This window comes from Phyllostomus hastatus, unplaced genomic scaffold (genome assembly GCF_019186645.2).
Source record: "Phyllostomus hastatus isolate PE091 unplaced genomic scaffold, TTU_PhHast_1.1 phas_contig_477, whole genome shotgun sequence".
Classification (NCBI taxonomy): Eukaryota; Metazoa; Chordata; class Mammalia; order Chiroptera; family Phyllostomidae; genus Phyllostomus; species Phyllostomus hastatus.
This window is the reverse complement of record NW_025333889.1, coordinates 2,633,756-2,661,736: the sequence shown is the minus strand read 5'-3', so window position 1 is coordinate 2,661,736 and position 27,981 is coordinate 2,633,756. Positions and strand designations below refer to the sequence as shown.

At 65.7% G+C, this 27,981-nt stretch overlaps 1 protein-coding gene across 9 annotated transcripts in view; it reads left to right on the top strand.

Annotated features, from left to right (window-relative positions):
* AGAP1 (ArfGAP with GTPase domain, ankyrin repeat and PH domain 1) overlaps window positions 1–27,726 on the top strand; it is a 333,220-nt gene extending 305,494 nt beyond the window's left edge. For all 9 annotated transcript variants that reach the window (XM_045845687.1, XM_045845686.1, XM_045845689.1 and 6 more), the window contains 2 exons: window positions 25,434–25,689; window positions 26,444–27,726. In XM_045845687.1, the coding sequence (XP_045701643.1) occupies window positions 25,434–25,689; window positions 26,444–26,647 (460 nt within the window). In that variant the 3' untranslated portion in view covers window positions 26,648–27,726. The remainder of the gene's footprint in view (window positions 1–25,433; window positions 25,690–26,443) is intronic.
* Window positions 27,727–27,981: the final 255 nt, after the last annotated feature.

The following is a 27,981-nucleotide window of genomic DNA, read 5'->3' as shown; positions in this document are numbered from 1 at the left end:
AATAGCCCCAGGAAGCATGGCCTGCGTAGCGGTCGTTCGACCTGTACCCTGAGAAGTGCAAGGCATCACTGAAAGGACTTAGAGGCAGCCTGCCCTTGGCTGGTGTGGCTCAGTGGGTTGAGCCTCAGCCTGCGAACCAAAGGGTTCGATTCCCGGTCAGGGCACAGGCCTGGGGCGCTGCTGTCCCCGACTCGGACGGCCATGATGGAGAGGGACAGTGGCAGGTGGGGGTGTGGATGTGGCACAGTCGGAGCCCTCGTCCTGCCGGTGAAGACACTCTGGGAATCCCTCCCAAGGGAACGCAGAGGCAGCACCAGACCCAGCGGCCCCTCCCCGGGGCAGGTGCCTGCGGGAAGCGGGCACACGTCTGCGCAGACACAGTGCGCCCTCGCCCAGGGCAGCCTCCTTCGCCACAGCCCGGCATGGGCACCGCCCAGGTGGCCGAGCGGCGGGAGCGGGCGTGCCGGACGCGGTGAGTCCGCACGGTGGCGTGTGCTCATTCACACCCAGAAAGGAATGAAGCGCTGTGCACGCCACAGCGTGGGTGAGCCCGGAGAGCGGCGTGCAGGGTGGAAGGAGCCGGGTGCAGGAGGCCACGTCTCTCGTGGTTCGCTCACGCCTGCCGGGAGGGGGGGGGCGGGCTGGGGCGGGCGGCAGGGTGCCGGCAGTGCCTGCAGGCCCGGCGCGGGGCTCCTCGGGGGGCGACAGGAGACAGCCCGGTTTCCGTGGTGAGGGTGGTGCTGCAGCCTTTTACACGCACTGAAGGCCACGGAACCACGTACCTGCGAAGGGTGAATTTTACAGGACTTGAATTGCGTCCATTAAGAAAAATAGATGGGCCCTGGCTGGTGTGGCTCAGTGGGCTGAGCGCCGACCTGCAAACCAGAGGGTCGCTGGTTCAATTCCCAGTCGGGGCACAGGCCTGGGTTGCGGGCCACGTCCCCAGCAGGGGCACATGCAAGGAAACCACACACTGATGTTTCTCTCTCTCATCCCCCCTCCTTTCCCCTCTCTAAAAATACATGAAGTGTGGAAAAATAAGAAAGAGGGGTTTTCACGGAACAGAGACAGGAGGGCATTGCACAGAGTTGACTTCCTGGACAGAGGGTCGGAAGCGCCCAGGCCACCGCAGCCCACGTGGGGCGGGGCCAGCCAGGCCAGCACGGGGCCCCTCGCTCGTCACAGGAGCCTGAGGGGAGTCGGGCCGGCAGAGGGCCCTGAGCAACATTCACACTTCACCCGAAAGCCCCTGGCTTGGGGCAAGGAGACCAGGAGGATGAGGCCTGGTGTGCGGAATGGGTCAGGGTTAGGGTTAGGACGCTACACCCCGGGGGTGTAGGGGCGTCCCTCCCTCAGGACCGACCCGGGCTGGGGGCCTGGGGGGGAGACCCGCATCCACAGTGGTGGTCAGCGTGCGCGCTCGGGCCACTGGGCGGAGGGCGGGGCCTTCAGACACCAGGCAGAGCGAACAGAAGGCGGCTCCGGCCGTGAAACCCCGGGCAGTTTGGTGTGAGTGAGTGAGTGATGGCAGCAGCTGGCGCCCAGCCCCGCGGGGGCTGACCCTGTCCGTCCGGCCGTGGCTCCGCAGCAGGATCTCTGGGCTGGGGGACACTGTGCCCCCCCAGCCCCCCGCAGGCCGCGAGCCCGATTTCTCTGAGAAGTTGCTTTTGAGGCCCTGGGGAATGGGGACAGCGGTGGCGGCAGCATTAAAGTGCCGAACAGTTAAACATCCTTTGTGACTGGTCCAGAGAGCTCCCCCGCCTGGGAACCGGGAGGCGAGCGTTCCCCCGAGTCCGCGTCGTCTTTGGGACTCGCGTGAAACGTGTCTCTGACATGCGTGACTACCACAGCGGCCCCGGGGGAAGAAGGCAGCCATGCTGGCCTGCGCCTCTCTCCCCAGGGCCCGCCCGTGTGCGCCCTGCAGGAAGCCGGGAGATGTCTGCTCGGATCGGAGAAGGGGGCCCTGGACAGGGGCGCACTTGTCCGCAGCCTGGCCCATGGCTGGGGTGAGACGGTCTCACCCTGGCGGCGCCTCCTCCTGGGGAAGGGGGGGAGGGCCTCCTGCCGAAATCAGGCCGGCAGCTGCGAGTCGGCGTGCGGCGCCCGCTGCGTGGGGAGGTAGCAGGCGTCCCAGGTGACGCTGGTTCACGGCAGCCAGGGCTTCAGGGAAAGGCGCCCCCAGCCCGTCCCACCCCTCCCCCCGCCCCCTCCCCACTGCTGGTGAGAGTGAACTCGGGGGAAAGCTTTCCGGAAGGAACCTGGCAATACGTCTGGGCCCTTCCTGGACCTCGGACCCGCACAGGGTGTGCAGGAGGACGACCGCGAGGTGCAGACCGGCCGCGCGCTCTCTACTGTCCCCACGGGCCCCCCGGTCTGCCCCTCGCCCTCGCCGGGTGGTGCAGCCCAGCGCCACGTTACTGAGAACCCTGCCTGGACAGAGTGCCTGGTGTCGGCGTGACCCTGCCGACCAGCTGTGTGACTTCGGGCAGGTCCCCGTCGGGCCCTGGGGAGGGGGACTGCTTCCCGGGCCGTCCCGAGCCCCTCGGTGAGCCCTGGGTCCAAGATGGCGTGCAGCGCCATGGGCCTCCTGTGTCTACAGCCCGCCGGCTTCCCCCGCGCCCCCGTTTTGGTAGAACGCCGTCTACTGCGGCCCGCCCCGGCGACCGCCAGCATCACCCGCGGCCCTCGCCCCGGACGCACCACCGGCATAGCAGCCCCAGTGCCAGTCGGGCGCTCTGCGCCCCTGCTGGCTTATCTCCAGAGACCTCGGCGCTGCCAGCTTCCCGGATGCCCCCAGGGGGCGGGGCGACGGCACGGAGGTGACACGCTTCCCCGGGAAGAGGCGGCTCATGCTGTTTGACTTCCAGACAGTCCTTCAGCGCGGACCGCCCTCCCTCTCGTTAAGGACCCGGCGACGGTTTCATTAGAGGCGCGTCCTCGTGTTCTTGGTGCCGTGAGGCCTTTGCGGGCTGGTCCCTCCACAGCAGCAGCTGGGACGGGGCCACGGGACGCAGTGGGGCCCCTGGCCTGGGAGATGACCCTGCGTGTCCCACAGCTTCTGAGCGGAGCCTCTGACCACTAGAACGGCCGTGTGGACCGCCCGCCGTGTTGTGAAGACACCGCCATGAGCCGTGGGTTTGAGAGCTTGTGTCTGGGAACCTGGAATTGACTGGGAGATGAAAACCAGTCAGGGGCCCCCGGGTGGTGAAAGCACAGCAGTGGCGGTGCGGCAGAGGACGGCAGGGGCGTGGCGGCATGGTGACGTCACACACGGGCCTGGGCCCGGGGAGGCCACGGGGTCCTCGCCGAGACCCCTCCCGCCCGGAAGCGGTTCTCCCTCACACACGCCTCGGGAAGCAGCGGCTCTGCGCTGGGCCGCGGCGGCAGCCGTCCCGGGCGCACCCAGCCCGCGAGCTGTGGGTCAGACGCCCCGGGCCTGGAGAGGGAAACTAGGCGGTTCTCGTGACCGGGAGAACGCCACAGGGACAGAGGGGGTTCTCTGGGTCCCAGCGTCCGTTCCCTGAGAGTCCTAAACGTGGGCTATCGCCCGCCCAGAGCTTCTCCGCCGGGGGGCCGGGGCGCCGCCGTGACTTCCACAGCGTCCTCCTGTGCACCTGGATCCCCGCAAGGGACGGCGCTGTTTCTGGGGGGAGAGCGTGTTTGAGAAGCGAAGCGAACAGACAGCGGCTCCTCTCAGGTGCGCTCAGCGCCCCCAGACTGGTGACAGCGGCGGCAGAGGCCCCGCGCTGGGAACGTCCCGGCGAGCGCGCTGCCTCCCAGACTCACTCGACCACGGCCTCCTTCCCGGAGAAACGCGCTGCGCGGGAGGGCACGCGTGTGCCTGTGGCCCGCCCCGTCCGCGCGCGCGTGTACGTGTGTGTGTGTGAGCGTGGAGCCCCGGCCCAGCATCGCTGGAAGGAAGGACGCTTCAGACCCCTGCCCCTGGACCCCCGTCCACGCCCCTGCGGCTCTGACGGCGCTCTCTTGAACGGCGTCTCGGCAGTTCGCCCGTGACTGCGCCACCAGGTCGTCACTCGCCTCCGGACGTTGGGAATGTTCGCAGAAACCCACGACAACATGCCGGGATGAGCATGTCTGCGGGTTCACCGTGCGAGGGGGCTCATGACTCGGTGTTTTCTCAGGGCGGGCTCCTCGAGGGACCCGCCCTGGGTCAAAGGCTGTGGGCTCACGGGGTGTGGCTAGTGTGGCCGCAGTGTGCTGTAGAAGGTTGCCCCCCGCGCACACCCCCCCTTCTCCCCCGCCCTCACCCTGCGCCTTTGCACCCTTAAAGCCAGTCCGAGCACCCACTTCCAGGCCCAGCGGCCTGCAGCGCCCCCCAGATGGGGGCTCCTCTGCGCTCAGGAGCCTGCTCTGTCCGTCGGGGCTCCCCGGGGATCAGAGCCGGCTGTGCGTGTGTGTGCACGCTGCACACGCGCACACACTGATTTATTGTAAGGAGCTGGCCCGCAGGCGTGAAGGCGGGCACATCTGAAGTCTCCAGGCTGGACACGCAGGCAGGGCTACTGCCGCCGGCCTGAGCCAGAACTCCTTCCACAGGAAACGGCAGGCGGCTGCCCCAGAGGATGTCGCCTGATCAGAGGCGGCTCACCCACGTCATCAAGGGTGATCTTTAAGGTGCTGATCGTAGATGACATTAACCATGCACGCAACCCCTAGATGCCTGTTCGGTTAAACCGCTGGGCCCACAGCCTGGCCAGGCAGACACGGGAAGCAACCGTCACGCCTGCCGTGGCCCCAGTTGCCCAGAGAATCCCGTCCCAGCAGAAGCCATGGCGGCCCAGCCACACCCTCAACCATGTAGCTTCAACCTCCGTACTTAGAAAACAAAAAAAATAAGGACAAGTTTTTGCCGTACCTTCTGCTAGATTCTTGTGAAACTCACTTCAGAAATGCCGGAGGTGCGCTTCTGAGCTATGCCACGTTTAAAATGTCACTTTTCGTGCCCCGTTTTCATGCCTACAGCGTCCCCTGCACTTGCCCGGGAGCTTCTCTGTGCGTGGGGACCAGGGCAACGTGCTGGCCAGTTGCCGGGCCAGTGCCACACGTCCTGGTCAGAAGCCACCGAATCATTAGCAAAGTCTTCTCCAGCGGGGACACACGACCTCCGCCGCGAAATAACTTACCGGCGAGGGAGGACGTGTGGACGGCAGGAAAATGTCCTGTGTCCGCCGGCTTCAGGCTCTGCCGTTTTCTGCAGGGCAATTATCTGCACAAAATACTTTTTTTTTTCTTTTAAGCAGAATCCCATTGCTAATGACACCGTATTTTGAACATGAAATTGTCACAAAGGAGGGAAAAGGTGTCGTTATCCAGAAGAGCCGCAATCGCTCTCGGGTGTGACGGTCTACACAGAATGTTCCTCTTTCAGGGGAGATGAAAGCAGCCCCGCGTATCGGCCTGTGAGGTTATTTTAGGGTGGACTTCGACTCCCCGGACCGCGCAGGGGAGAGGGGGCCTGGCACACAGGCCCCGGGCCGCCTGGGAGATCGCGCCGGCCGGCAACCCGCGCAGGACATGAGGGGAGGGTGTTTGAATGTCGGAAAGAGGCAGCTTGAAAGGTAAGGCTTCCCGCCTGCCGTTCCCCCGGCGCCCTCTCCCCCGGTCGCGTCTGCCATCCGATGTCCATTTCTGCGAGTTTTCCCTCTAGAACAAACCTATCATTTTTCACCACAGGATATTTACAGCTTCAATCAGTGCCAAATTCAATTGGCTTCTGATCTCATCGCTGGAAGTTATAGATGCAGATATTATTTGCACTGCGGTTAATTATGGGGCAATCAAACTTTGGCTTTTCTACTGTAATTTCCTCTGCCAGCTAATTTAATTAATCACCCCCAGCTCAGCTCTTCCAGCTGCGACCAGCAGGGTCATTAATTAGGCATGTGGCGGTCCCAGAGACCGGGTCCTGCTTCCAGCCTGCTGCCCATTTGATCTCGGGGAGGGAGGGAGGGGGGGGAGCTTCGCCTCAGCACCCAGGCCGGGGTGGGTGGGGGGAGCAGTCCCAGCCCCTCCAGACAGAGGACGGGCCCCACGGAGGCCTCTCTCTCTGGCAAACAGCTCACCTGTGGGGGTGACGGACGGGCTTCTGAAACCCGCCCTGTTGCGGGAGGAGGCCTCGCCGTCTGTGCAGCCAGCCCGGCTCTGAACTTGCCGAGGGGCCGGCCTGCGCTGGGGCACGCCCGTCATGTCGGGAGGGGACTGGCAAGGCTGACCTTTCCCCGAGGGACTGGCTCCATTCTGTCACGGGAAGCGGCTGTCTGGGGCTGCACCCGGCAAAACCGGCGCCCAAATGCGTCCCTGGACCACACCGCTGTGCTCTGAGAGCCGGTCCTGGGGGGTCACCAGCTGACCACCAAGAAAACGCCCATCAAAGAGCCACACTGCGGTCCTGCACGCAGCGTGCGCACACACGTGTCCTCACGCACAGCACGTACACCATGCACAGCAGGCACACCTAGAGAGTCCACACGGCTGGGGGGGGCTTTCTGAGGCTCCTCCTTCAGCACGGTTCCTCTCGTCATGAGTACGTGGGTTTTTCAGACTCACACGGGGTGTTTTTCGTCAGGACTTGAAACAGATTGGGTAGCTAGTCTGATTTTTTTTTCCTTACGAAAGGATAAATTGATGAACAGGTGTTTTCGAGAGCCGTAATGAATCACCTTAGAGCAAGGGCTGCCTCTGCGGGGGTCGTAGCCAGTGCCCCGCCTGCGGCCGGACGAACCAGAGACGGATGTGCACGCGGGTGCACGCGCACGGGCGCACACGCCGCTCCCAGCTGGGAGGGGGCGGGCAGCTCGGTCGGGAATTAGCGGGTGACGAGGACACGTCGTGTGCCCGCGGGAGAAACCGGGCCAGAGGGCTCGCCAGGTCCAGGGCTGCGCCTGTCCGGGCGGGGGCGGGGGGGGGGCTGCAGAAGCACCCCCACCGGAAACCTCTGCCGGCGTGTGGCCGGCACGGGGCCGGGGAGGCTGTAGCCGCGCCTTCCTGAGGAGAGGAGGGTCTGCAAGACGCCTTCGCCTCGGACGACCGTGCTCAGTCCTGAGGGTCGGCCCGGGCCGCTGGCGGGTTGTGGTGCGTTCACTCATTTGGTGCTGGAAGGATGGTTCTGGAATGGGTGGTGCGTGTGCAGGGTTTCCCCAGCATCCCTGCTTCGCCATTGGGACCCTGGGAGGTTCTGGAGAACGGCGCACCAGCTCGTGCGGACGGCTTACATACTCCTGTTCTCAGAGAAAGAATGTAGCGAGTGAAAAAGTATTTAAAAAATTATCTTTGAGGCATTTTTCCCCCCCTGAGAAGCCTCTGTTTGGGTTTCGGTAACCAAGAGCCCTGAAACAAATCTGCCTTCCTCTTCCTAACTCGAATGGCAACCGTAGGAGTCCCTGTTTACCCGATTCCGGAGCAGGCCTACTCCCTGCAAACGGAACGCCAGTCAGAAAGTTCTCCGGCTCCTGCAGCCCCTCCCCCCACCTGTGGGGGCTGCCGGGTCCCCGATGGGCACCTTGGTGCCCCCCCACCCAGACCCACAGCCCCGGCCCCCGAGCTGGGGCCAGCTCCGGTCTGTCCCGGACGCCCGGCCGGCCGCCTGCAGCGGGCCTAGCGTGCCCACACCTGACCGCCCCTTTCCTCCTCCGTTTCTCTCTGCCCCCTCTCCTGGCGGCCTCCACAGCCTTAGAGAGAGCTGGGGGCGGGGCTAGGCTGGCCCGGGGCGGGGCCAGGCCCCGCAAGTGGCCCCGAGGGCACTCCGTGGGTTTCCAGGCCTGGGGAGCTACCCTGCTCCGTGGGCTGACACCCCCCCCCGCCCCCGCCCCGTGTGGCCCAGCCGGCTTCCTTTGTGAGCGCATGCCAGCCCTCCAGGGGGCTCCTGCTGCAGACAATGGCTGGCCCTCAGGGACAGCAAATCCCGAGTCCTGGCCTGGGTTCATCAGGCCTGGGGAGGGGTGGCGGCTGAAACCAGAGGGCAGCTGTCGGGTCTCTAGCCTAACTGTGCCCCGGAGTGGGAGAAGGGCCACCTCCTTCTCTGCGCTGGGGAAACCGCCCGCACAGTCCCGGGCTTGTCCTGCTCAGCAACGGGCTGACAGTGCATTCGAAGCCCCGATTCTCCTGTGAAGTACTCGGTGATTGAATTAGCCTAATAGACACTGTTTCTCACGTGGCTGCGTGATTTCACTCCGATCGCGTCTCGGTGGCTCTCACGTGCCCCCCAGTTCACTGTCGACATGAAGTTCTCACAAGGCGGGACATGAGCGTCTGCCCCTGCCCTCGGTCTCCCAGGTTACGGGGTAAACTGGTGTGTGCCTGCAGGGGCTCGCCTCCAGCTCAGGTGCGGCAGCGCCGGGTGTGCTGCTCCTCAAGAAGAGCAGTGGAGGGAAGATGCCACTTTACCTGCTTCCAAGCCCTCTCTCCTGTTCGGGACCCGGGGCTGACCGGCCTGAGACGCTGGGCAGCACCTCCTGTAGCCGTGTGGGAGTTTTCGGGCGGCTGGGACTCGTGTCCAGGCAGCGCCCTGCCACTGCTCACACAGATCCTGTGTCACACAGATCCTGTGTCAGCACAGTCGGGGAAGGTTCCACTCGGGCCCCGTGAGCGGTCTCTGCGGACCTGGTTGCACCGCAGATGGGGAGGGGCGCGCGGGAAGGCGGGGCGAGAGGGCCCAACTAGAGGGTGCCCCTCCCATCCGCATCCTTCTCCAGCCTCACTCCTTGGCGTGAGTTTAATTTCTTCCAGTGTGTGCCCCTGCCCTCTCCTCCCCCACCCCTGCCCAGCCCCCCTCCCTCCAAAGACCTGCAGATGAAACCCGGGCTGCCTCCCTGGCCCGGGAGCTGGACACAGCTGGTGGGTTTTGTGTGGGACGAGGCTTGGCAAACAGGGGGTGGGGGACGGGGGAGGTAGGTAAACTCAGGAAACTGTTTTCATGAGTAAATGAAGGAAACAAAGGCCGCTCGGCGGGAGCAGGAGGGCCGTGGGCTCCCCTGAATGGCCCCCTAAAAACCGCCGCTGAAAAGGAAGAAGGCCCGTTTGCTTCTGGGAATCCAATAAATTGTTTCAGGAAGTGAAAGTCTGTCCAGGCTAATGGAGCCCTGATTGACAGCGCTTCTCATTACGGAGCCCATCAGGGGACAGGGCAGCCGGCGCGCTTCAGGGGGTGAGGTGGGAGTGAGGGAGCTGCTCGCCCTGAAAGAGCCGTGCGCCCCCACAGCCCACCCCGAGAAGGACGGGAGGCCACCCTCCGGGAGCGGTTACCTGCTCCGCCGTGGCTCGTCCTGCCTGCGCTCCTCGCAACCCCGCCGCACCGCCCCCTCCTCCCGGGAGAACCAGCCCCACCCAGGGCTCCTGCCTCGTCCCCCCCCACCAGCCCCCCCCGCCAGCACTGTGGTGTTCAGGACAGGGAGCCCCCTGGAGCCGGACGACAGCACCCCCTGTGTACACGCGATGCCGTGCAGAGTCCTTCGAGGCCACTCACGGGGCGGGGGTCTGTGTTCAGTGACAACCGGAGGGTGGCCAGTTCCTTTGTCCGTGAAGGAGCAAGTCTGGGGTCTCGGCTCCAGTTAGCCAGGCTGGGTGCACCCTCTCTGAGGCCCCCACCACCACCCGCTCGCAGGTGTGCAGAGACCATCGGGGCTGCTCAGCAGCCACAGGAGGGAAGTGACCGGATGTGGCAGGTCGCTTTAGACAGCACCAAGCCCAGGCCCGGGCTGGGAAGGTGTGTGAGGCACACTCGGCATCCCCGGTCACGGGGCCTGGCTGTCCCGACGTGCTGCCCTGGCGAGCCTGACCCCAGGCAGTGGCTTCGTCCAGAGCGGCCCTCGCGCCTGAGCGGCCTGTCCGGCTGGTCTGCCCAGGGGAGGAGGGGTCCTGGGCAAGGACGTCTTTCATTGACCTTCTGCAGAGAGCCCACTGGAGTTCGCGCGCAGAGCTGGGAAGGTGCACTCGCGCTCACGGCAGAGGAGGCCGCTGGGTGGGGCTCGCTAGAAAGCAGCGGAAGGGCCCGCGGAGCACGTGGCGCACATGCGGCTGGGGCCTGGGGCTGCCAGGCTTCGACCCCCGTCTGGAAGCGCCAGGCGCTTCTGGTGCCACAGGGGCGAGAGGCGTTCCGGTCTCGAGGGGGTGCCTCTGTGAGCCTGGCTCGGGGGCTGCCTGCCGACAGCGAGGCTCCGGCGTCCGCGGACGCGCTGCGTGTCCTTGGGCCGCAGGGAAGGTGGCCGTCCTTCCTCTGGATGTAGCGCCCTTTACATTTCGTAAACTAAATCCAGGGCGCTCTGTGTGACGAGAACCGTGGGGACAGGAGTGTTCTGTCTCCTGGGGTCCATTTTGTTCCTGCAGCTCACAGCAGCTTAGTCGAAAATGTGGTTCTTTTCCCGTCGCGGGGCATTTTTCCTCCCAGCTGCCTTCCTGCACCTGAGACGGGGCCCGGGGCGGGGCCTGACTCCCGGGGGCGGGGCCTGACTCCCGGGGCCCACTCGGTGGACATTCCCGGACAGAATGAATGCTTAACCAGGCACTTGATGGCGGCGGTAATCGAAGCAAATTCAGAGAACTCACTTCAAGAGGCACAATTGATGTTTTTCAAAGTGCAGAGATGGGGGGGCGTCGACACCCATCACTTGGAGGCTTGGAGAGACTAGGGGTGGGGCCCGTCCCCGGTGTCCTGGGGACGGCGGGAAGAGCCCGGGAGAGGGAGGCAACGTCCGAGTGCTCTCTGCACCACTTTGTGCATGGCCGACCTCGTCTCAGAGCCCACGCACTTCTTTTGTGATTTCTTTTTTCCCCAGAAAGCACGAAATGAAAGTCCGTTGAGTTGCTGCTCTAACGCAGAGCCCCCCGGGGCGGATCTGCCAGCTGCCTCCCGGCTCTAAAACGGGCGACTCCACCTCTGCGCCTGCGGGTCTCCCCCCCCCGGGGGCCACGCTCCCAGCACAGACCGCGGCGAGCACCTGCGAGGCCTCAGGTGCCGGCAGAGGCACCTGTGGCGCCAGGCTGAACTCAGGGACCCCAGGGCCCGCCGTTTCCCGGGGGCCTCTGCTGCGACAGGAGCCCTGCAGTCCGGAGAGGGTCTGGCTCCTTCGGGGTTCCACGCGGGTCTGAGTTTCTGTTTATGGTGGGAGAACAAAGGGGAGTCTGCGCAGCCGGAGGGCCCTCTGAGAACCGCCGATTCCTGTGCAGCCAGCACTCACGTGTGCTTCCCCGCCAGCCATGCGCGGGCCGAGCTGCAGCTGTCGGCACTCAAGGGTGCGGTCGGACTGCACCCCCCCGCCTGGGGGACGGCTGAGGAGCTCTAATTGGCATATAACGCCCTGTGAATTTGCTGGCGGGCCTCGCCTCTCATTGGTGGACCGTCTACTGCTAACCACGAGGAAATTACCAATTTTCGGGAGTTAGTCACTCACGTCGCCCTGTAACTAGGTAAAAAAGAAAAAACCCACAGCGCTCGCGCTGTAAATCAGGCCGGTGCTCGCACAGCAGCTCTCCGCTGCAAACGAGCCGGGGACATCCAGGCGCGCGGGGAGGAGCCCGCCGCTTCGCCTCACCCCTGCTCTCTGGGGCCCTCCCGAGCTCCCTGAGCGCCCCGGTCTGCCTGCCAGCCCCCGGGCGCCAGCTGCTTGGCCGCCTCGGCCTGGGCGGGGACAGCGGCTCCGCGGCCCTCCGGTGCGGGCCTTTGAAGCACCGCGGCCAGGCCTCGGGCACAGCACGCCGAAAGGACACCTCCACCCTCCGACTCCCGAGCATAATAGAAATATTCAGGAGCGGACATAATTATTTCAATTACTTCTCTCTGGTGTCGGAGACACACTCAAGAGTCACAAATTAGAAAATAATATTCACATGTTTCTTCTAATTGGTAACAGATTAGAGGCATTCTGTCTTCTTAAATAATTTCCAAATGTGCCCCGGAGAGGCCGGGGAGGAGCGGGAGGCGGCGGCTCCGCCAGCCGGCAGCAGCCCCGCCCCGTGGAGGCCTCGGCAGCGAGGTATGGGGGCCCTTCTCCCGCCCGCGTCTCCTCACCGTTTCTGTCGAAAGTCTGCAGTTTTCCTACCAGCCTGTAAGCTTAGGCCTCACTTGCGAATGTATTGACAAATAGTTTTGATCCCCACACACGGTTCCTTCAGCCACGTGTTTTCTGTGCATACGCATGCACACGCATGCACACTTCCAGATCCGCCCACTTTAACGTCCCGTCTACTTCCAGAGACAAATTGGGGGTCATCTGTGCCTCCATCTGGGAGGGACCAAGCCCAAGGCGGTGGGCGCCCCACCCCCACCCCACCGGCCCCACTGTGCCTGCCCCACGCTGCCCCTCCACGGGGCGGGGGTGGGGAGGTCACGTTCCTCCAAATGACGAGGGTCCGAGGCACAATTCCACCTCGATCACGGGGTTCGGCTTTACCGAATATTGTCTTACAAAGTGGCTGCTTCCATTCTGCGAAGCCGTGGGGCCGTTTCTGACACAAGTGCACACTGCCCCTCCCCGTCGCCCCGGCAGCTACCCTCTCGGGCACCGGTCCGAGAGAGAAAACTCAGGGCCGCACAGAACGCCGTGCACGGGTTCGGAGCAGCCGTATCTGGGACGGCCCCGCGCAAAGCAGGTGAGCCCGTGCCGCAGGCAGGGCTCGGCCCAGAGGAGGAGCGACCCGCCGGGGCGCCCGCAGCCCGGGTGGCTCCAGGGCATTCGTTGGGCTGGGTGAAAAAAAGCCAGTCCCCCAAGGCTGCACGCCGTCTAATCCTGTCACAGAACAGCCCTGCAGTGAGCGGGCAGCGGGGGAGGGGGAGTGGCGGTCATGGTGAGGGGGGCAGTGTGGGTGTGGCTACAGCAGGGACCTGGGGGGCGCTTGGCCACGGACACGCTGTGCCGCCTGGCTGGCGGTGGCCCAGGGAACCTCGCACGGGAGGCTGCCTCGAACGCAGCACCCCCCGCCCCAAACACACACACACAGACACACACACACACACACAGCACAGACGAACACGGGGAAGACCAGGCCGCCAGCGCTGCATCAGGCCAACTGAATTGTCCTCTTGTACTCGAGTTTCCAAGATGTCGCCCTTGGGGAAAACGAGGTGAGGGGTGTGTGGGAACTCCGTCAGCTCCTTCAACTCTAGGAGAACCTACAATGAACTCACAACTTAAGTAAAAAAAATAGTAACCCACGTCAGCAGTGGCTGCAACACCGAGAAGCAGGCTCCTCCGGGGCTGCGCACTCCGTATCTGAGAACGCACAGGCCGGCCGGGGCAGCCGGGGGCGGGAGCGACGCGGCCGCCGGGGCAGAGGCGGGCATCAAAAAGGACAATGTCGCCCACGCATCACATGACACGGGTGATTTTCTTTTTTAAGATGGTGGGTTTACGGTGACAGCCGAGAACGAGGCTGGGGCAGGAGGCTCTTACAGAGAAGGCCAACTAACGAGGAGTGAGCAGAGGGGCGAGTCTGGGTCTCGCTTCCCAGAGTGAGCAGGGACCCTCCCCCCGGGGGCTGCGGGGGCTGCGGGGGCGGTCTTCAAGCAACAGGAGCCTCGGTGCCTCGAAGTAGCAGCCCCCACGATCACTCGTCAGTTGTAAAGGGGGGAGGTTCCGGAGGGAGCCCGGGCTTGGGGGCCACTGCTTTACCCGTGCACTCCAGCTCCGTAGTGGGACCACCCCCGGTGCCCCTCCTGATGGGGCGTGGGGAGCGCACGTGCCGGCCTCGCCGGAAACACGTGACCCGGACTGACCCTGCCGTGGGCGGTGGGGGCACTGTGCAGGGGAAGTAGCTCGGGCTCCTCAGAACCCCCGTGCGACCGATGACCAGGAGGAGGGAGGGCGGGGTCGGGGGCTGTTAGATTAGAGGAGATAAAGGGGGGCGACCAAGCGCCCCGCGCCCTGCTGCGCGCCTCCTGGCTGGGAAGAAGAGTTCGGCTCCAGAAGACGTTTGGGGCTCAGCCGGGGAGAGCTGGGTGCGGGCCACGCACTGTCGGTGGGTAATCGTGCATCACTGTACGCCCTTGGGTGCGGCGGGGTGGGCCACCCGGACGCGGGGACGTGGGCACGTGGGCACACACACGGCTCTGGAGCGTCCCACGGCGGCGGCGGTGAGAGGAGCGGGCAGCCCTCGAGGCTGGGGCCCTTTCCCTTGCGGTGAGACAGACATGGCGTCAGCCCTGCCGCCTTGACCCGTTCTCAGCCTGGCGTTCGTGGCAGGGAGCCCGTTCGCATCGCTGTGCCACCACCAGTGCCACCACCCAGCCTCAGGCCTTGTCACCTTCCCAAACTGGAACTCTGCCCCCACTGACTCTCTGTTCCCCCATCCCCACCCCCCACTGCCCCTCAGGGAGCCTCGTGCAGGTGGGGCCTTGCAGCGTCTCTCCCTCCGAGACTGGCTCGTGCACGCGGCACCGCGGGCTTCGGCGGCGTGCACACCGCGGCAGGGTCAGGACGCCCCGGCTCTTCAAGGCTGCGTCACACTCGCTGCACAGAGGGGCCGCGCTGCGTCCGGTCACTCCTCTGCTGGTGGGCGCTGGTCGCTCCCACGTGGGGGCCGCTGGGAGTCACGCCGCCCTCAGCATGGGTGTCCGAGCAGGTCCTCAGTGTCCCGAGTTCGAGTCCCCTGGCCGCGTGCCCGGAGTGGACTCGCTGGGTCACACGGTGACCCGTTTCCTTTCCTGAAGAGCCTCTGTGCGTGCCCCCAGATTCCTGACTCTGGGGGCACTTAAATACGGTGTGTCGGTTGTCGTGATGGACTCCTTCGGTCAAAAAGCCCTTTGTAAAGCCCTCAGACACCCTAACTCAGGGGGCAGAGAGGGAAGAACACGGGCTGGGGAGCAAAGCCCACCCTGGTCCCCCGGCCCCCTTCCGGGAGGGGCCGGTGGGTGGGCGTCCCGGTCAGCTCTGGTTCTGAGGTATACTTGGGGGTAGGAGATGGCTGGTTCTTCCCTCGGTGAAGGACATAAAACAAAGGCGTCCCAGTCTCCGTCACCTTGTGAACGGGCAGGCGAGCTCCCAGGAGACAGGCAGGACCGGTCGGAGGGAGGGCTGCCCTGCCGACTCACAGATGCTGGCTGGTGGAAGCCCACTGCGTGCTGCCCGCTTGGCCCTTTGTCAGCAGGCCGTCCACAGCTTCGCCACCAGGTGACCTCTGACAGCAGCTGGGGGTCCGCTGGTCCCCAGAGAACTGGCAGGCACTCGCAGAGAGCGGGGTCCCTGGTGGAGGCAGAGGGCCGGGTCTGAGGCCCTTAGCGTTTGCGCGTAGCTGGGGGAGGAAGCCCGGCCGCGGGGGTCCGCGGGGCTTTCTCTACGAGGGGCTCCGCGCTCTAACGGATTCCCCGTCGTCAGTGCGCTGGCGGCGGCAGCGGACGGCTGCTCCCCCCCACGCCGCACAGAGCCCGCCCCGCCCAGCCGACCCCGTCCCGAGGGCGCCTTTCAGCACGTCCCTGGGTTCCTGCTCGCATTCCGGAGAAGCCCCCCCCCCCCGCGGGGGACTCCCTCAGACGCCTCCGCCGCGGGCTCCCCTCCCAGTGCCTCCCCGCTCTGGGCTCTGCTTCCCTGTGGCCGTTTTGTCTGGCGCGTGGGGGGGCCGTGTGCCTGGACTGTCCCGTCCCCTCTGCTCCCCCCCAGACACTGAAGGGAAAGCCACGCTAAAAAGACTTAATAATAGTTCAAAATCCGCAGCCCTGTGTATTTTTTAAAAAACAGTTTTACTAGGGACCGGGGCTCTTGAAGCCACTGGGCGGTGCTGACGAGAAGGCGGCGCGGAGCCGCCCGCCCCATCACGCTGCAGCCAGCAGCCTCCTCGCGCTCCGTGTTTAACAGCCACTTGGCCGGCGGGTCCCTGGGAGCCCACCAGGCCGAGCCCGGCCTTCCGCAGTCGCTCCTTCTCGCCCCTCGATGGCGCCTTTAAGAGGAGCCCCGGAGTCCCCGCTGCCGGGGTTCGCAGGGCGCTGGCGGCGCAGGCGCACAGGCAGCAAAGCCGGCCTCCATCTCACGGCGCTGCGCGCGTGCGTGGGCAGCGGACCGTTCCTCTCCCCTCGTCTGTCTGTGATGCGACACGTTCCGAAGCCGAGCCCACCAGCCACTGTCCTGCTGACTTCGTCCGTCGCGATGGGTCCCCACCGCCAGGGCTGCGCACGGGCCGCAGGGAGAGTCGGGTTCCTGCCACATCGCGCCGGGCCGCCGCACTGCACTGGCCGGTCTCCCGCTGGCTTGGCGCAGATTTGTGGGGGCTTGTGCTCCACGGCAGTGGCTGCGCTTCCCCTCACGCTGAAGTGCGGGCTGTCGGCATGCGCACGGGTGGTCGCTGTGTGAAAACACGCACTTGGGTGGCGCGCCGGTTCGCACGCCGGACTGGTCGGACTAGCTTTGCGCGGAGCGCTGCGGGCGTCAGCGCCGAAATCCCTGCGCAGTAACACGGTCCGCGAGCGGCGAGCGGGGCCCCGTGACAGCTAGAAAGTGCGCGTGTGCCGACCGGGGTGGCTTTTTGGGTGTGCTGTTCACAGTAGGTTAGAAAATGGGGGGAGGGGAGGTCGAAAATAAAAGGGTCTCGGCTGCTTCTGGAACAATCCGGATGATTTGGGGTTTTCTAACAGTATAGCAGGCTTTCAAAAGTGACCTTCCTAAGAGTTAGACTTCCTCTGACTTGCTCCCGCCTCCCTCCCCACCCCACCCCCACCCTGCACCTGGACTCCTGGGCCCCCTCCCCTTGACCTGCCCCTGCTCTCTCCATCCTGGGAAGACAGCCCCAGCCCTGCCCCCCCCGCCCCCACCCCCCACCCCCCACCCCCCTTAAACGCAAGGTCTGAGCCGGGGTCCGGGGCTTTGCTGCGGCTCCAGGCGCCGGAGAACAGACTGCGGCAGATTCCTCCGAAGGCAGTTGGGGGCGCGCGCAGCAGGTCAGTGGGCGAGGCTCTCGAGGCTGTGTGCCGGACAGTGGGCCCACCCTCGTCTGTCACCGTGTAGGTGGCAGCAGCGTGGCCTCTGGGTCGTGCAGGAGGAGGCCGCAGGTCTGCGTGCAGCAGCGAGAGCGTGCTGGGTTCCCATCGCACGGGCGAAAACGACGTGTGGTGGCCGCCCTGGGCCACAATGCGTCATATGGACTTACCTGCGCAAACGGAGAGAAGGGCAGAGGCGTCCCTGCGGGCAGCCCGGTGAGGGAAGGCCTGCTGGACCGCCGGCGCAGCAGCGCGGGGCTCTCCCGGACCCGGTTTTCGTGACCGCCCACCTGCCTAGCATGTGGCTGCCTGTGAACTACCCAGCCTCCCTGGAGGGGACACGGAGGCCCGGGAGACGGTGGCGCTGTGCCTGGGGCCCTAGGCCAGCTGCGGGCCACCAGAGGGGCTGGGTCCGTTCTTCCCTGTGAGCACCCGGCGTGCCGTAGACGCCCAGCGGGGTGAGCTGTGAGCAGGCTCTGTGCATGCTGGAGCCTCCCGTTGCCTCACTGCTGGCCGGCGGTTCCTCCGGGCCGGCAGCTCCTCCAGGCCGGCCTCCAGGTTTGGAGGTCAGATTCCCGTGGTCGCGTCAAACTGCAGAGAGGTGACATTGGGTTTGCACTGTGGCTTGTATCCTGGAATGTTCTTTCCGTTGGCCTGCTTGGGACCCGCACAGGTGGGTGTGAAGAGGTGCCCAGTGCTCGTGACACACAGCCGCTGAGTCCAGATCGCAACCTGAAACCTCAGACTGAGCTGCAGGGGCCATGGGGGGCGGGGAGACCCCGCTCTGCCTGCGGTGACTGGGCCACAGCTTCCTGCAACCCCTCAAGGCCCCAGGGCGTGCACCTGAGCGCACTCAGTCACCGTGCTGGGCTGCGCGGGCGGCACCCGCCCGCGGACCCACCCCCGCCCACCCCAGCACCTGAGGCCCGGCCCAGGTAACTGTGGCCTGCAGAATTAATAAGCCTAATATGGTTGACTTTATTTAATTAATAATGATCCTGTTCCGTTCCTCTGAGCTCATAAAGCACCCTGCAGGTTGGCAAAAACACTCATAATATCGATCAGAAGTCAGGCAGGGGATATTTATTTGGTCTCTGCCCCGCGAGCATAAATCCTGGCCCATCGCCGCCTGCCCCCGCACGTGGGGTTTGCAGCGGCCAGTGTGTTCAACGCTTTCGGTGATTAAAAACTGAACATCTACCGGGCTCCGCGGGCGGGCCCCTTAGCAACGCGGCCGGGGGAGAAGGCATGCGTGCGGGGGCGGCCGGCTGCCCAGCGCTGGCCCCCGGCCGGGTGTCCCCCCGCCGAGAGGAAGCCCCCTGTTTTCCCAACATATTGTTCCGGCCCCGTCTTCCGTGCCCGCCCTCCCAGTTCCTGTTTTGCTGGAGGCGGAATGACACTTCGGAAATTCCTTGCTGCTAGCTCGCCCTTTCTTCCCTCTTCCTCTCCCCTCGTCCCGTCACCTCCCCATCACCCTGTGACACGGCACGGGCGCCTCCAGCTTCCCCTCCTCGCCCCCAGGATGGCCCTCCGCTCCCAGGCGCTGTGCTGCAGCCCATCCTTGAAGATCGTGTTGACAAACACTCCCCCGCCCTGTGGCGGGGAGCGGGGCGAGGGAGGGTGTTTGCAGAAGGATCATTGTGACAGGTGACAGACACCAAAGAGTTACCCACCTCTGAACATTTGGGGCGGGGGTTCCCGTGAAAATGAACCTGTGACACCGAGGGGTTTGGGAAAGGCTGTGCTGTCGGTCTTTTGTGGAAGCGTCCGGAGGAAACCTGATTTGGGGAGACTGGAAGGGAGGCCGCGGCAGGAACCCCCGCAGACTCGTCCCGAGCCGCCCGAGCGCGGTCAGTCCCGCCCTGACGGTGGGCCGCGCCTGGGCCCACTGTCCGTGTTCCAGGTGACGCCCAGAGCCCCACGGAAGGAGGTGGAGGGCCCGTCAGAAACCTCATTAGCCGTTGGCAGCGTGCTGAGCCCCCCTGCCAGGCCCAGAATGCCCCTTGGCTGTGCAGCGTGGCAGCATCTTGGCCGCCGGAAACGCACGAGTTAACAGGCCCAGCGCTGCACCAAGATGCCGCTTCCCTAAGGACGCGGCTCCCGGTTTTCCCGAGGGGTGCCATGAGAGGGGCCCGCCCGCTGGCGCCCCCAGAATTAACCCTGTGCCCGAGCAGAGGGCCCACCCCACCCCGGTGCCTTGTGACACTTGTGACACTTAACCACTTGCTCTGGCCTGGGCAAAGGGGTCCCAGTCCCCCACTGCCCCACCATGTCCGTGGGGGGTCGACTCGCACAGGAACACGCGTGTGGGCTGCGTGCCGAAGGCCCGCCCTCGGGCTCGCGCAGAGCTGCACGTGAAGGTGCGGAAGCGACCAGGGGCTTGAGGTCTGCGGCGAGACGCCCGGCGCCGCGAGGGCGTGGCCTGACGAAGCCACGTGCAGGTGGCCCACGTGTGGCTGCCACCCTGGGGGTGCGGGGGGTGGGGGGTCAGGGGCCCCTTCTCTCTCTGGGCAGCGGGGCGTGCTGCGGACGCCAGCCCCCGCGTGACACCCTTCCACCCCCACGGTCATCAGCGCCAACACACGCCCTGGTGGCATTCTTGGCGTGCAGACACCTCCGTCCCAGACCGCTGGTGGTGACCCTCACTGGTGATCCTCGAGTGCCTCCTGGAGCCAAGCACTGCAGTGGCCTGCCAGTGCCGGGCACAGTGGCCCTGCCCTGGGCCTGGGCCTCACGCGCACAGGCAGAGGGCAGAGCAGCCCACATGTGTCGTTGGGCCATCGGGGTCCCTGCCGCAGACACGGGGACAGAGCTCCGCTCCCCATGGCCCCTCCTGGAACACCGTCTTTGGCAAATGTCCCTGCTCCTGTCTGTCCCTGGCCCCACCCACCGCCTCCCTGGTCATTTCTGCTCTGACCTTGACCATCCTCCGCTGGGTCAGCCTCCTCCCCGTCTTTGCGTCCCGCTAGTTGGTGTTCGTTGTCCCCAGGCGGGCCAGGGGTGGGGGCGGGCAGAGTCAGTGTGCACCAGGCGGGGCCCACCAGAAAGCCCTCCTGCCCCTGCCGCCCGTCCTGTGCGGCTGCGGGTGCTCAGGGCCCCTTCCCCGGCGAGGAGAGCGGCGGCCGGCGAGCCCCAGCCATAGCCAGCCCCGTCTCCTCCCCCAGACCCTTCCTTGTGGCACGGCCTCTCAGCAGGCACTCCGTGTCGAGCGTGCTCCGCGCCCCGGGGTCCCTTTGAGCGCCCCCTGCTGTCAGGACCGTCAGCATGGCCTGCACTGTGGTCCTCAAGACCCTCAGAGCGAGTGCTCGGCGCCGCCCTGGTGGGCGCCCGGCCTCCGAGGCTGGCCCACAGCTGTGTCTTGGGGCCCGTGGTGACTCCATTTGCCGGGCATATACTCTGCCGGCTGGAGGTGGGACAGGTCCCGGGGGCCATGGAGGGACCCACGGAGCCTGGACCCTGTCGTCACCCTTCAAGGTCAAAGGCGGCAGAGCTCGTCGGTCGAGCTGCAGGCAGAGCGCCGTCTGAGCCCCGCGTATCCCAGTGGGCACACAGCTCCCGCGACCTGGGCCCCCCCACCCACGGACCCCTCGACCCTGTGCTGGCCGGTGGCTCGCTCACCAGCTGGTTTCCTGGGCACAGCCCCCGGGAAGGTGGGTCCCCCAAAAAGAGCTCCGTTGTAGGAAGGCGGCAAGAAAGTATTTACTGTCGTGCCTTTGATAGCGTCTGTATTTGGGGGGACCGGGTCGGCGTCTGTCTTCCGATCGGTGGCCCGTTCTCCCGTTCCCTCCCGCCCCCATGCGGCTGATTTATTTAAAGGTGTGTCAGCAAGGGGCTCAAATGAGGAGCCGGCCGCCTCCTCCCTGCCGACGGCCGGCCACGCCAATAATTCATTTTTTAGCTCATTAGCTAACAGGGGCTGTGAGCAGCGGGCCCCGGGGGAGTGGAGCGAGGGGAGGTGATGGACTGCCGGGCTCCTCTGCTCTTGAACTGGCCTTCCTGGGGGGAAAAGGAGGCATGGCCACGGCAGGCGGGTCCCAGAAGGGGGCCCGGGGCACCAGGGGGACGCTCGGGGGGTCTGCGCCCGGCTGCATGCGGGGCCGTCGGGCGAGTGGCGTCAGGCAGAGAACGTGGTTTTGGGCAGAGGGCCTCACGGGCAGAGCGCCCGCCTTCCGCGCGTCAGCTGCCGGCACGGACACCAGGTGAGAGCGACGACGAGCCGGGGCCTCCCTCACAGACGGGCCTCGTCACGGCTCTGGGGGCCGGCGCCCAAGGTCGAGGGGTCGGCAGGGCGGCTCTCCGGCGGGGCCTCTTCCCAGCCTGCAGACGGGGACTCCACGCTGCGTCCTCCACGGTCCCTGCTCCCGGTGCGGAGGGGGGAGGGGGGCAGGGGGGTCCCTGGAGCCTCCTGTGAAACACCAGTCCTGGCGGCTGGCTCCCACCCCCACAACGTCGTCATCCGACCTTTGTCACCTCCTGCACACTCTGTCTCCCGATTCGTCGCAGTTCGGGGTCGGGGTGTCAGCACGTGAATGGGGTGGGGTGGGGGGTGCGGTGCGGACCACTGTCCAAACTTCCAGGAAGACTGGAGACATGGGACCCGACTTGGCCCCAGACAGCCTGACTCCCAGGGGGTCCTGTCACCCAGCTGAGCACCCCTCGCCCCAGAGTCCCAGGCCCCGCCGCACCCTGGGGCCAGGGGTGGCCCCCAAGCCACTGCTGGGCTTCTCCAGGCCGCTGGCCAGGGCCGCCCCTCACCCCCACCGGGCACGTGGCCATGTGAGGCTCCTGCCTACGGACAGTGGGGATTCGGACACCAAAAGCACCCAGCGGGCATCTCCGAGCCCCACCCGGTGCCACCGGCACGTCTTGGTCACACACGTCGCCCCACAGCCAAGCTGTCGCGTGCCAGGGGGCACGGTGAGTCGTTGCCGACACTGTTCTGTGATCCAATGCCGGCCGCTGCCGTTGCAGAGGGGCAGCTGGGGCGGCCTGCCGCCCGGACACGGGGCCTCACCTCCCAGGCCACCTGCCTGCCGTAGCCGCCACGGCGCCCCGCCTGGCAGGTGAAGAAGGGAGGGCCCAAGGGGACCGACACTGGGGCTGCAGAAGCCGGCGTCTCGCAGAGGAGGGACTCGCGGACCCACAGTCTCTGGCGCTGACATCACGCGTCTGTCCTCTCCCTGGGCCCCTGCAGAGCGCCCCAGAGTCCTGCTTCCCCGGCCCGTTGGGGCGGGCAGCCAGCGCAGGGAACGGGGCTGAGGAACAGTCAGCGCTCGTGTCTGGGCAGGCGCGCCGCGTCAGCGCCCCGAGCCCCCGCGTGCTCGCGTCTGAGCCCCCCGCCCCCACGCGCGGGATCCCGGTGCTGCGTGCGGAGAAGTGTGCCGGCGGACCCGGGGCCGTCTGAGCGTTCTCGCTGCCCCGTGGGGTCTGAGCAAGCACAGGAACAGAGGGTGCTTTGGGGCCCAGAGGCCAGAGTTGAAGTTTGTTCAATACTTTCATCAATTTGAGAGGGGGAGAGAGAAACTCCATATGGAGTTTGGTTGTGTCCCATATGTGCCCTGACTGGGGATCGAACCCAGGACCCTTTGGTGCACACCGGCCAGGGCTGAGGGCCTCAGTGAGAGTTACTTTTAACAGCATGAGAGGTTTGGGGAAGAGCCATGGTTCCGTCAAATAATAAAAGCCACGCCTTGAACGGAACCGGGGGTGTCCTGGTGGAGGGTGAGGGACCCTGTGGCCGTGTGGCCTCTGGCAGCCGCCCGGGAGGCCCGGAGGGGCCAGCCCTCCGACCTGCAGGGTGCCCGCCTGTGGTGCACAGTCGCCGTGGGAGGTGCTGTGCTGGCACCCCCCACCCCCCCATCGGTAAGCCACCCTGCTCCAGCCCCCGCGGGGCAGCAGGCAGGCCCGCCCTGCAGCTCGCCCGGCCTCCCCAGACCCTGCCCTGAGTTCACACACGTGTGACATTCGTCTTCCTCCCAAAGAAGGCGCCCCGAAAAGCACGTGCTTTCCGCCCCAGCGCCCGGACCCCCCTTAAACGCTGGCTTCTGACAGCAGAGCGCGGTTTAAACAGGGCAACCGTGCAGCACAGGCCGAGCGAGGCCAATTCAGGCGCGCTCGTCTGTGGGGTGACCAGATCTGAGGGCATGGGGGCACCCCGCCTGTCCCGGTGACAACGGGGGAGGACTCCAGGGCTGGGGGCTCGTCCTCACACTTTGGGGGGCTCGAATATTACAAGGAAAGGGGAGTCGTTGCCACCAGGACTGGTGTTCCTGCCTCCGTCCCCCGGTGCCTCGGCGGTGAGGACCGAAGCCGGCCGGAGCAGCGTAACACCCGTCCGATTTTCACGGCCGTCCCAGGAGTGGGGTCGGCAAATGGGAACCGGGGGGTCCGGGCACGACCCTCACCGCCGTTCCGTTCACCACACTGGCGCCTCCCTCTCCCTCGCTGGCAATGCACGGCCCTCATCAGCACGCACACAGTTCATCTTACTTCGGGGTCTTAAGTAGCGTGAGGCCTCGGTTTGGCTGGGGTCTCTGTCTCTCGCCTCCGCTGCTGTTTCCAAGACGTACCTGTGGTCTAGTTACAGCAGCTTTTTAAATTTTTTTAATTATTTTTTAGAGAGGGGGAAGGGAGGGAGAAAGGGAGAGAAACATCCATTTGTGGTTGCCTCTCACATGGCCCCCGCTGGGGACCTGGCCTGCAACCCAGGCATGTGCCCTGACTGGGAATCGAACCAGCAACCCTTTGGTTGGCAGCCCGTGCTCAATCCACTGAGCCACACCAGCCAGGGCTTGTTCCACTATTTTGGCCCAAGTGGGGACACTGCTCCGGTCCCCATCAGAGCCACGTTTTCGGGTGCTGGGGTGGCGTCTCAGCTGCAGCCCAACGTTTGGCCCGGCAGTCCCCGCATGGAAAGGGTCAGGTCACTCTGGGGTCACCCGCATGTACCAGGAAGTGAAGCAAAACTAATCCGGATTCCCCCCTGGAAGGTGTTTGCCTAAGTATTTAAAGCCAGATTAGGGCCCAGCAGAGTCAAGCCTGGAGGAGAAGTAAACAAACCTCTGTCCTGCCCTCGGTTAGGAAAAATGCCCCGGGGGAGTGAGTTTTCCTCCTGAGGGTCGAGGACCCAGAGGCCCCAGCGCTCTGGTGGCGGTCATTGGTGGCGGTCGTTGGTGGCAGTGTGCGCTGGGGACCCTCCGGAGGAGACGCTGGGTTTCGAGTGGGAGAGGGCCACTGCCCCTTCCCTGCAGGACTCCTGCCCCGCCCTCCCCCCCAGCAATGCTGCACAGTCCTGAGGACGGTGGCCTTGTCAACATGGCTGATGTCCTGTGGCTGATGTCCTTTTTGAGAAGCCAGAACCAAACGCCCCCATCGGCAGCCACCGGGGGCAGGAGCCCAGGGCCAGGCGGTCCTTCGGGTCGATGTGAACACACCTGGCTGTGGGGTTCCCTCGCCTCGTCCGTCCGCCCCTCCTCCTCGTTCCCAGCCCTCCTCGCAGGTGTCAGAGGCCCTGTCCTGTCCCCTTTAAGGCCGGGGGCGGCCGGGGGTGGGGGGCTCACTCATCACACCCGCCCGGCTCCTGTCACTCTCCCTCAGCAGGCTGTGCCATTGGGGGAGGGGCGTCCGCTGCCACGGCCACGCCTGCCGCCCTGAGGCCCCGCCCGCCGCCCTGAGGCCATGCCCCTCCGCTGCGCCATCCTCCCCTCTGTGCCCCGGGCCCAGCTCTGCACTGGGGCCGCCTGCGGGGACTCCCAGGCTGGCCCCACACGCTGTCCTTCAGAAAACCCAGCCGTTCGTGGTCACTTAAGGAGTCCGCGGCATTCCCCACGTGAGCCCTCCCCGAGCCTCTGGGGAGACCGCAGGGCTGCACGGAGCGGGGGCGGGGTGCAGCTGCATCTCATCTCTAAAGCTCCCCCTTCGAGTCTCCGCCCTCCTAGGAGGGTCTGTGGCAGCAGTTTCTTCAGCTGCACGTGGTTAGAGCCCCCCGCAGGTTCTCCCTCCCCGCCAGGGGGTGGGTGGAGGGCCAAGAGCAGGTCACATTCAGGTCGGGGCCCCCGCTGTCCTGCCCGACTCTGGCCCAGCATCTCCGGTCCCGGCTCCGAGTTGTCCTCGCAGCGGAGTGGACATCCAGGCCTGTGGTGTCCGTCCCGCCTCATGCCCGGTGGGTCCTGGGCAGGTGGGGGTCTCCAGGGCTGCAGCCCCGCACTGGGTGCGAAGGGAATCACGTGAGAGCTTGAGGCCGGGGCGGGGGGGCACCCGCACCCTGCCGGGTCTGCCGCAGGGCCCTCCCAGGTTCTGAGTGGGGGCCCGAGACTCTGCCGACAGGTTCCTGGGGAGTCGGGCCGATGCTGGGGGGGGCACCCCGCTCTGTGAACCACAGGGCCCCCCACACTGGGGGAGAATTTTGCCCCCCGCTGTTTGACTCCCCTTGCCTGCTTCCTGGCAAGGAGGTGGTGGCACGGGGGCGGGGGGCAGCCCCCGCGTCCTGCCTGCCTGTGACCGCACCCGCCTGTTGCAGGGAAGAGAAGGAGCGGTGGATCCGGGCCAAGTACGAGCAGAAGCTGTTCCTGGCCCCGCTGCCCTGCACCGAGCTGTCCCTGGGCCAGCACCTGCTGCGGGCCACGGCCGACGAGGACCTGCGGATGGTCATCCTGCTGCTGGCGCACGGCTCCCGGGACGAGGTGAACGAGACCTGCGGGGAGGGGGACGGCCGCACGGCGCTGCACCTGGCCTGCCGCAAGGGCAACGTGGTCCTGGCGCAGCTGCTGATCTGGGTAGGTGGCCGGGGCGCGCGGTGGGGGGCCGGGGTGCGGGTGCAAGCAGACGCAGCTGTGGCGCCGCAGTCGGCGCTGCCTCCTCCGAGGGCAGGAACTCCAGACATGGGGTGCGAGCCGGCACCTCCCCGTGTCCTCACCGCTCCGGTCATCAGGGAGCCCGGCGGCACCCCCTGTGAGGGCGCGGCCCACGGCCCTGTCCACGCAGCGAAGCTGTTGCACAGAACGTGCAGTGCTGAGCACAGCGTCCCCAGAGTGTGTCCCTGGAGGACGTCCGGGTGGCCGTGATGTGTCATGCTTTTGCATGGTTTTTAATGATGTGAGGAAATGATCCCAGTACGACGTTCAGTTAGAGAGAGACACACACACACATTGTGTGTGTAAGTTTTATTTCAGTGAGGCACTTAGACCCCGAGGAAAATGCACTGAACTGTTAGCCGAGATTACCCGGGACTGGAGAGGCGACGGGGTTTTCTCTTCCCTCTCACGTGTTCGCTGTGGGCGGCCCCCACGACAGCCCCCTGCCTCTGAGATCACGAGTGGATCGTTTCCCGTGGTTGCAGTTGGAAGGTCCGAGTTGCAGTAGCCCAACCAGGGCTGCCGGGGTTCGTCTCTGTTGGTCAGAGGAGGGGCTTGTTGCAAAAGCACACTCCCGCCCCAAAAGCAGACACCCGGGGTCCCGGTTGCGCCCCGACGCCGGACGGGCTGCCCCGCCCCCGCGCCGGGCTCTAACACGGCTCTGTTGCCTCCGCAGTACGGGGTGGACGTGATGGCCCGCGACGCCCACGGGAACACGGCGCTGGCCTACGCGCGGCAGGCCTCCAGCCAGGAGTGCGTCGAGGTGCTGCTGCAGCACGGCTGTCCGGACGAGCGCGCCGCGCTCATGGCCACGCCCAACCTGGCCCGGAAGAGCGCCGGACGCAGCGGCGGCGGCGGGCGCGTGCCCACCGTCATCTGAGGCGTGTCCGCGCCCCCGCCCGCCGCCCCTCCCTCTTCCCGGTGGTCCCGGCCACCCCCCGCCACCCCCCGCACCTGCAGCGAAGGCGCCGGCCCTGGACAGCCCGGCCCGCACGGGGCGGAGACGGGGCCGCGCTGCCGGGGCGCCGTCCCCACGGACCCCCCCAGTCGACACCCGGGAGCGGCCGACGGGACTCAGTCGGCTGACGACAGCACAAGGCGCAGGGACCCCGTGCCCGCGGCCCGCAGACAGAGCATGGCACAAGGCGCGGGGCGGACGGGCGGGGGCGGGGCGGCGCCGGGGCGGGCAGCCCTCCCGCGCGCGGCCCGGCGCATCAGCACATCTCACCTCCACCGAACGGAACGCGCGCATCCGTCTGCGCTCCTCTCCGGGGGGCTTGACGGCGTAAATCAGCAGCGAGCCGAGTTTGTCAGGTTCGAAGCCCCTATGATGGTGTGTGTCAAATCGGTTGTAGCTAATCTGTCCCGGGAGCACGCTGGCTTCATTACACCCGTGCAGTCGAGCTCCGGCCGCGTGACCGCGGTTTAATAGAACCTGATTAGTCACCGCCGCGGAGGAAGCCTGTTAGCCGGGCGGCGGCCACGCGGCACGCTCCGCTGAGCGCCGCGATGTGATTGCGGCACCCGTGGAAGCGCCGTATTACCGCAGACATGTTCTGCCGAGCCCTCGGAGCCCTCCCTTCTAAATCCACTGTCATAATTTAGTCTCCGTTTAATTTTTCAGTCCAGAGAGGGGGGAGCGGTCGTCAGGAGTGTCTGACTGCAGTCTCCTTGGTGCGAAAACAGAATGGGGAAAATAAATGAGAGGAACTCAGACTCAGAAGGAAACCACGGTCTCAGCTGACAGGGACGCGTCGGGGGCCTTGAGCCGACGGGCGAGCCGCACGAAGGGTCCTTTTGCCCCCGGAACAGGAGAGAGGTTCTGTGTCCTTTCGCCAAGGTGGACATCTCGGGTCCCCGTCACTCCCGGGCCACGGTGCCCAACTCACACAGGCTTCTGTATTATGTCTTCAGACACGATGTGTGGAAATCTATTTGAATAAAAGAAGTTCATAAATATGCATTGATTCTTGTGCAGACGAATGGCACCTCCGTTAATTTACAAATTGAACTGGATGCGAACTAGCAGCGTGCGCCCGGCTGAGATGGGAGGGCTGGGGCCGCCGTCCTCGGAGGGGGCCCGCAGCGGTAAACACTGCCATTAACGTGATGTACGGCTTGCAGAGGGGCCGTCAGCACGGGACGGCGGCCCGGTTTGCTTATTACCGCCGGGAAGGGGGGGAGAGGCCCCAGCACATCACGGAGGGGGAGGGG